The sequence below is a fragment of the Chondrus crispus genome, genomic scaffold (assembly GCF_000350225.1).
Source record: "Chondrus crispus Stackhouse genomic scaffold, scaffold_533, whole genome shotgun sequence".
Taxonomy (NCBI): Eukaryota; Rhodophyta; class Florideophyceae; order Gigartinales; family Gigartinaceae; genus Chondrus; species Chondrus crispus.
Genome location: NW_005178517.1, coordinates 26804 through 35689, shown reverse-complemented (window position 1 = coordinate 35689; position 8886 = coordinate 26804). Strand labels below are relative to the sequence as shown.

Sequence of the window (8886 nt, the reverse complement as noted above, 5' to 3'; positions counted from 1 at the left end):
AAGTCGGAGCACCACGCGCTGAGCAACTCCGCCTTGAAGAATTCCGGCCCCCCCACGCACAGCCCCCCGCGCACCACCGCCCCGCTCACGTCGCCACGAGCCTCCGGTATTTCGGCCAGCCCCGTGTCTCACGCGTCTGCCCCCCTGTCGTACGCGTCCATCTACCACACCGCCGTCACGTGCTCGCAGTGCCCGCCCCAGTTCCTCCCACAATGTAGATCAGCGTGGCGCGGTTTAAACGGATCCGGGCAAAAATTTGTAGTGTACTGTAGCGCGGCCGCGCTCGGCAGTCCGCACAGTTATTTTAATTTTAAAATTTAACTTGTCGCCACTTGTCAGCCTGTACTGTAGTGGGGCCCCGCCCCGCAGTCCGCACAGTAATTTTAATTTAAAATGTTTCACTTGTCGCCACTTGTCACCGCCACGTGTCCCCGTGGCGGCCTGGCCTGCGGCCAGGCCCCGCCCGTGGCCGCCACTTGTCACAGTAGCGCCAATGGCAACGCGGGAGCGCAAGGACATACAGACACACACACGTGGCCGCCACTTGTCGCCGCAGCGCCCCCGTGCGCCAATGAGAACCCGTGCGGGAGCGCACGAACACACATACACAAACACACAGACAGACAGACACGGATTTTAGTATACGCGGGGATGAGAAACAGATCAAATCTGTCCAACGAGGATGACAGCAATGCATAAAGCTTCATTTACGAAGCATGAAGAGCTGCAGAGCTTGATCACCGGCGTTCTCCGTCGCCGAGGAATGCCATGCTACCGTACAATCCGAACATCTACCGTAGACCACTGACATCAGTCTCTCGCTGATCGCTTCTCCTTAAATTCGCTTCGTCCCCACCGTATGCGGTCATCTCATAAACGGCCGCTGCTCAGACCACAAGACCATAACAAAGATATTCTTGACTTGGGCGACAGTCACTTGCTGGAAAAGTAGGATTTGTCTTTGGTTTTCCAGGCACAGATCAAGATCCTTGAGGAGCGAGAATCCGGCACCAGCTCTAATTTTCATGCCTTTCCACAAGAATGCAAGTCCAAGTCTTGGGGGCTGGGTGCGACGTCGGACGTAGTTGCCTCCACCTATCCTTCTCAGGTGCAAACCTGCTTCTCGACTGCGGCGCCCATCCGGGGTTTGCTGATGCAAGACGGTTCCCGGATTTCAAATCCCTTGGCTCGAAATTGTCTTCACTCGACGCGATTCTCATCTCTCACTTTCATTTCGACCATGCAGCAGCGTTGCCGTTGCTCACAGAAACATTGCAATGCCAAGCTCCTCTGTACATGACGGAACCGACTCGCGATTTAGCTGAACTCATGCTTTCTGATTTCATCTCAACCTCCGCTTCAAGAAGACAGCACTGCCCTTTTTCAAAGGCCGACGCCCGCAATTGTCTTGCTCGAGTTCGTCTGTTGTGCTTGGGGCAGACCACAGCAATCCAGGGAAAAAGCACTGAAATATCGGTGACTCCCTACTACTCTGGCCACGTACTTGGAGCAGTGATGCTACATGTCAGAGTAGGTTCAACTTCCGTTCTGTACTCAGGAGACTACTCAACACGATCTGACCGTCATCTTCGAGCTGCCAATGTGCCGTTCGGGCTTGAACCAGATCTTTTCATTACGGAGGCCACTTACTGCTCGACTGTGCGAAGGGAAGGGCGCAGAGCACAAGAAGATGCCCTCATGAACGCAGTCACGGAGGCGGTTTGTAATGAAGGCAAAGTCCTTGTCCCGATTTCGGCATTTGGACGTGTTCATGCTGTATGTGCGCTCTTCGCATCGCATCCGGATGCTGACTTGTTGAAGAACGTCCCATTATACGTTGTCAGTGGCCTGGCATCCAAGGCCATCAACTCGTACGAAAAACACACAGACTGGACTGCGAATACAAAGAAAGGTGATTCCACACATACTGATGCATCCCTTCCGAACGATGGAGTAGAGCAACAGGCAACGCTGGCTTGTGACCCTTTTACTTCCCGGCTTAAAACTTTTAACAGAAACGAGCATTGGGGAATGCTTGAGGCTCCTGGGTCTATGATCCTGTTTGCAACACCTGGGAATATGTCCACTGGACTATCTCTCGATGTGTTCAGGGAATGGGCATCAGACTCGCGAAACACTGTGGTGGTTCCTGGGTTCTGTTTTGCAAATACCTTTGCCTCCAAGCTAATCTCTGGACATTCTGTGGAAGGTCACTCGTCTGAAATAAATTGCCGATTGGTGAACATGATGTTCGGCTCGCATGCTGATGCTCGGGGTATAGTACGGACATGCCGCAAAGTGAAAGCTCGTGCGGTAATGTTGGTCCACGGGGACCGCGACAAAGTTACCCAATTCCGACAGCAGCTAAGCGATGCCTTAGAAGTTCCGTGCTTTGCACCAGCGAATGGGGATACCGTCGTGATTTCAACGTCCTCACCTTCCCGTTTATCACCGAGTTTGGTAGATGGGGCAATAGGGTCAGGGATCTCCGATGAGTGGCTCACCCTAATCAATAGATATACGAAACAAGCTGCGGAGCTTTCAGTTTCAAAGAGATGATTCTGCGTCGACTTCTCACACTCCTGCACACTGTAGAGGCTACAGGTCGTCTCAAAGAATTGATCATGTGCAAGTAAATGGGTCGGCTCTCTAGAGTCGTAATCAGATTGGATGGTTTGAGCCCTACATACTGTATGTGCCTGTCGCTTTCGGGTCAGACTGCATTTTTTCTTCTGTACATTTTATTCGGTCTTGAGCAAAATTGTGCCTCTGGGAACCTAACCATCGACCTGGATGTGAGGGGCAATTGCTGCTGCACGCCCCGCCGTCGCTCGTGTCCTCTCCAATTCTTCAGCGATGAGATTTGCTACCTGGTCTTTGCGGACATTGCCAAGTAGATGACGTAGTCCTTTTTCGACAAGACTAGTAACAGGTGTCGGCGCACTGGACGTCAATAGAAACCTGTCTAACTGTAACAACAGCCGGCTAAACATAACTTGATAGAAGTCCTCGTACTCATACGACCACATTGGCATCAAAATGCTTTGAATGGATTGTGGCTCATCAGGCTTTTCATCGCGATTATCATCCGGAGTTTGCCTTCCCATGGCCCACAGCCATCTTCTCCCGCGCTCCGGAGTTGCCTCGTCACCCTCCTCGTTTAGATGTGAGGGAATCAGTCCTCTCCGCCGCGCGGCATCTGCAACCTTCATAGCCATGGTAGGGTAATCTACTGCACGAATTTCTGCGTCTGGAGCCAAACAGGCTAATTCACCGGCAGCGTGAATAGCTTCCTGCAGTCCACCAATCTCATCAACAAGACCTAGGGCAAGGGCATCAGAGCCAGCCCAGACGCGACCCCGGGCAATTTGTTCGGCCTTGTCGTATCCCATACCTCGGCCCTTTGCGACAACCGAGACAAAGTCAGAGTAGAAATTATCAATTAGTGAGTTGACTCGAGTCGAAAATTCTTCAGACCACTCCGTGATGGTTCCTTGAGCACCATAATACTTAGAGAAACGCGCAGTTTCAACACTGTCGGAAGTGATTCCAAGCTTTTCAAAAAGACCAGCGGTGTTGAAGATCGAAAATATGACACCAATGGATCCGGTAATGGTCATGTTACTCGCCAAGACTTTGTCACAGGGAGCTGAAATGAAGTATCCTCCACTTGCACAAACACTGCCCATGCTAGCGACAATTGGTTTCTCCGCAACCTCAATGGCTCTAGAGATCAAGTCCGAAGCAGTCGCTGAGCCCCCTGGTGATTCAATGCGAAGGACGATGCCCTTTACATAAGGATCCTTGTCAGCCCGACGGATAGCTGCACGTGTCGTATCAGCTCCCTCATCAGTTATCGGACCGTGAATATTGATTACCGCAACAATGTCCCCTTTCGGAACGCTCATCCGCCACGGAGCAAATCGGTGTCCTGGCAGTTGCAGCCGTGCTAGAGCCTTCCGTTCTTGGCTGTCAATTGTTCCAGGCAGCTTCTGCAGCGGATTCGCACTTTCAAACCTAACAAACGGTTGCGAGGAGTCATGCACAGCTCGTTTCTCACTGTGGAGAAGCTCGACATAGTCTGATAATCTTACATGTCGAAGCGTTGGTTCCATTCGTCTGCCCTCTTGTGACCGTTCTTCGTTCGCAGGCAGCACAGTTTCCGCAGAATCTACTTCGTCCGCCTCCAAATGGGCATTATCTTTCTCCACGGCCTGTTTCACCTCGGCTTTGGCGACATTGTGTGGAATCCTATTTCTTAATGCGTCTGAAAATCCAATGAGGAAGACTCGAGGGCAGTGCGCCAGGTCCTCTAGTTTGTTCTTTGATTTGTCATCCTCAGAAGTGCTTGACAATGCTTCTTTGAGCTGCTCGTCTGAATCTTGAAGGGTCCCAACGATTCTCGAGGCGAGACACTTCGCTCTCCACATTCCTCGACACCATCGAATTAGGGAAAGAGAGCTTTTCATGTTCAGCTGGAGTACATTCTCATCTTCCGCATCCTTTCGTAAACTTTCCAAAAGCGTTGGGCAGCCCTCAAGCGATCTGATGGCGTCCTCACAGAGACGCTTTTCCACTTGCAATATGGATGAAATGTTCGAAGTTGTAAAGAACACGCTATGTTTCGCATCCTTCGGACTTACTTCTTCCCATGGACGACTTTCCAGCCACCGCAAGTGGGCCTTCAACGCTCTTAGCTCGGCCGTATTTGTCTTCTTGACCCAGTCCTGGCGCTCATCTGCGAAAAGCATAGCTCCCGGAACAGCAGTCTCAAACTCGGCAGTGTTCTGCAAAACATCCCCATTTGCCCATATCTCATCGTCCATCTTAGTATCAACCCACACTTGTTTCAGCTCCTGCATTGCATTTCGCCATTCCTCAATAATCTCTGTGCGTGATTCTGCCCGATTCTCCGCAGCATGACGCAGCCTTGTTCTCATGGCGTTGGGTAGTTCATCACGATATAGCGACTCATCAATGATACCAAGCTCTTCTGCTTCCTTCGCACACATCACGCCAACATCGATTGCTGCCGTAACGCGATCCTCAGAGATATGTCGACCGGCTGCGACTTGCGTGACAATCTCAGACATGACCGCCTTCAATAGGGCTTCAGTGGATTCCTTGTGAGGTTCCGTGAACTTTTCCTCAGTGAAGGAATTAGCTGCGGTCTTATACTCCTTCCGGGCAACTTTCTTAGCCTTAATACCTATATGTTCTAACATCTTTTTGAAGAACAAAGTACCACCGGAAAGCCCAGGCGTGATGACGGCACTGGTTGGCTGGACGTGCACAGAATCAAAGCCAGAGGCAAAATATAAAGGAACAGTCCCATTACTTACACCACCAAGGCCTTCAGGAACGTGAAGCATGGTCTGCTTTCCACCCCATCCCTTGGAGAAGTCCTGGATGACATTGCGCAGCTCGCAAATCTCGGCCAGGCCAACAGAGCTCAACCCGCCAAGCCCTCGAACAACAAGGCCAGTGACACGCGGGTCCGCCTTTGCGCTTTCGATTGTAGTGATGAGCTTTTGGAGACGAATCTCTTCATTGGAGCCTAATGGGTTAAAGGAATCGTGTGAGACGATTTCGATTTTGTCGAGGTCCAGATCGAGGATGGTCTGCCCAGGAAGGTGATGATGATGATTAAAGACTTTGTACAGGACATTGTAGGTGCGGGCAGTAGTGTACACCTTGTAAGCACCGACAATGAAGATCACGGTTCGCACACGACGGCTTCGAAAGAATTGGGCGATACGGCCTGTGAGGCGGCCCGCGACTGATGTAGACATGTCGAATTGATATCGCGCGGAACGGGCGGATCCCTACTTGATGATCACAACGATCGACAAAATGGTTGGATCAATCGCGGATCTGCCACACAGACGCGAAGGAAGTCGCGGCGGATGACGTCGTTGGAGAGGCTGAAGAGACGGTTGAAGTCATTCCCACGGTGACGTAGACATCCAATTGTCGCACTGCCTCGATCGATGAGAAGAAAGAAGTGTTACTCAACTGCGTTCCCTCTTATGAACTGACCGTCGGTCTAGATGCGGACTTGCGCAACGGGGCTTACTGAATAGAGACCTGGGATAGAAAGCGATCTCTTTAGAAAGTGTAGCCTACCCTCGAAGGGTAAAATTTAGTTCCAGAAGTTACTCGTTTCTGGAATTAGGGAGAAGCACTTGCAGAAGCCCGGATTGGACGAGACAGTCTCCGCATCTGCCAACCAGGTAACAGTATACACATGACGTCCAGCCGTGCAAGGCCACTTGGCATATCCTCCATGGCCGGAATGCAGGCCATGCAGTGTCTTTAGGGTTTAAATCTAAGGGTTACCAGATCAAAGCTAGATCCCCAATTTTGCGCAGTCCCCAGCAGTGACTGCCTCAATCTTTTGCACCACCAGCACTCTCAAGAAATCTCGATACGATAGAGATGTCAGACAGAGGCTTGCAAAGATACCACTGCTGCCTTGCAACCTCTCTAGAACTGCATCTTATGCTACCGCAGCGCTAAAGGCATGCCGTCCTTAGGCTTCGTCCCGGGAATCGCCCCACTCATCTCGTCAACTGGCACTTCCGGTCTCTGCAAACCACGACCCATCCGTCGCCCTCGGCCCTCAGCTTTGCGCCGAAAACAAGTCATCGCGACTGCCCAGCCCCCTGGTGCCTCGTCCGTCGATTCGAATGAGAGCACTTCTCCACCCCCCGGATCCAAGCCAGCCAAACGTGTTGGACTCGTCACAATTCTGCTTGTCGTCGGCGCAATATTATGGGCTCTCCTCATTAGCGCCGTCATGTTCGTCACCCGTTTACTCCGCTTTCCCTCTGACAAGAATCAAAAATGGTCCGCTTCCTTAACCTTGCTATGGATGCGCGATATTATGCGCACCGCATTCGTCCGCGTCAAAGTGCATGGACGCGAGAATCTCCCGTCTGCCGCCTCTCTCGTTGTGGCCAACTCCCAATCTCCCCTTGATATGTTTGCCCTTGCCTTCCTACGCCTCGACCTCCGATTCATGGCCCCGACTCGTGCCTTTACGCTTCCCATTCTCGGATGGATGCTTGCTCGCGCTGGCTGGATCGGCGTTGGTGGCGTCGATAGGAAGAGTCAAATGAAGACCTTGGGTGACATCGGCTCGAAGCTTACGGAGGGAAGTAGTGTCGCTATCTTTCCAGAGGGTAGCATGAATCAGTCTGGCGTCATGAAAAGGTTCCCCAGTATAGCTTTCAGACCCGCTCGAAAGAGTGGGGTCCCCATTGTTCCGGTTACCATACACGGGGGTGGGTCTATGGGCGAGGGCTTAGTCCCGTATAAGTATCCAAAGGACGGCATTCAGGTTACCATTCATCCACCAATTTCACTGGATTCAGGATCAGACAAGGAAATTGCGCAACAAGCCTACGAAGTTGTACGATCAGGCCTTCCAGCACACTTACATTAAAACTTGGTGTGTTTACACAGATCACTGCGCATAGTGAATTCGCTTGTCGATGACTTTCGCGTTTCTGCCAATTTTAAAGAATCACCGAAATGAGAACAATGCCAGACAGTGTCCCAGGTTAAACGAGACCAAAACACCCTGCCTGATGTAATCCGTATCTACTGTCCCTTGCTGGTGACCCGCAGCAATAGCTCTTACATTGTCTGTCTTGTTATTGTCCTACCGCCGTCATGAATGCATCGTGAAAATATTCTTCTGAAAGACACTAGCCGACCAAACTTTTTTATGTTGCTGCCAAATCGCCTTGCCGCTGTTAAACTTTTCTTTCATTGACAGTATCATACCTCAGAAGTGGCACTCTAAATAAATCGGGAGTATTATTGTTACTGTGCTGTATGTTCAATAATCTAATGCATCTTCCTAGACGGCTGTGTTCTATAAAAGTCTCTGCTTTCGCGGACTCCGAAAGCCCTGATAAAGAAACTCTAAACGAAGCGTTGCGTGTATCCAATTTTCCCGGTCTCCCGAACCCTCTTCTCAAGACGTCGCTACTGGTCGCCAAGAAGTACATATATATAGTATTCTCAGTAAGCTACTGATTAGTGGTTCTTACATTGCATTGTTTGATTTGGGCCTCCTTCAAGAAAGGCTTTTCAGTGAGGCTGTCTTCCGTATATGTGCACTTATGGCAAGACGCCATCGAAACCGAGGTTTGCCTGAAGAGAGTTATCTACACTGTTGTGGTTTATTCGCACGGAACGCTACCTTCCATGATCGAACCTCATTCTCACGCAATTCCATGAGCAGTTGTAGACTGACGAATGAAGTTAGGATCAACCAGTACGCAATCAGCAGCAAAGTATTCTTCGCACGGACCCCAGTCTAAAACTGCGTTCAAATCCACACTTCTCGGGATGATAACTACAAGTTGTGTAGAGTACACGGCAGCAAATCCCACGTAGATCAAGAATACTCACTCAGAGAACGTGTTTGCAAACAAGGCGCTCGCGGGTGAGACTGAAGATTCCTTTTTAAGATGCCGTGACGGTTGAAATTTGTCGCGATGATGAATTGAAAGCCGCTTTGCTATTGCTTTTGCCTTCACTTTGGACATATTCTTTTCAGGACAACCAGCGCTTGTATACTTTCCTGTATTTTTGTAGTCCAGTCGAAGCGAAAAATAACTTCCAAAGTCAGTTGGCTGCGCGTGAACGATCGCCATATTCCCTAAGTCCTGTAGTTCAGCTGTTTCCCTATCGATTTGCAGGACCTCCTTCGTTGGATCAATTTCGCAAAGATCGCGAAGAGTAAATTCCACCATCCCGATGAAAATCTCTGACATTGCTTTCTTTATTCCAAGGCAGGGAGCAGCATACACTGCCAGTCTCATTCGCCTTTCGTCGTCACCATTGCATAGATGTCGATGTTTCAAGGTAGCA

General features: G+C 50.5%; 3 protein-coding genes; 2 read left to right on the top strand and 1 right to left on the bottom strand.

Moving 5' to 3' along the window:
• Positions 1 to 682: 682 nt before the first annotated feature.
• Positions 683 to 2755, top strand: CHC_T00010051001 (Cleavage and polyadenylation specificity factor). Its single transcript, XM_005710140.1, has 3 exons — positions 683 to 776; positions 1049 to 2460; positions 2654 to 2755. The coding sequence occupies exons 1-3, from the start codon at positions 683 to 685 to the stop codon at positions 2753 to 2755; spliced, it is 1608 nt and encodes a 535-aa protein (XP_005710197.1).
• On the bottom strand, positions 2724 to 5792 carry CHC_T00000488001 (hypothetical protein). XM_005710139.1 is given in 2 exon segments: positions 2724 to 2777; positions 2778 to 5792. 1 exon segment carries the CDS (start codon positions 5790 to 5792, stop codon positions 2778 to 2780), a length of 3015 nt encoding a protein of 1004 aa, XP_005710196.1. The 3' UTR covers positions 2724 to 2777.
• A 731-nt stretch (positions 5793 to 6523) lies between these two features.
• On the top strand, positions 6524 to 7447 carry CHC_T00009195001 (1-acyl-sn-glycerol-3-phosphate acyltransferase). Its single transcript, XM_005710138.1, has one exon. It carries the CDS (start codon positions 6524 to 6526, stop codon positions 7445 to 7447), a length of 924 nt encoding a protein of 307 aa, XP_005710195.1.
• Positions 7448 to 8886: the final 1439 nt, after the last annotated feature.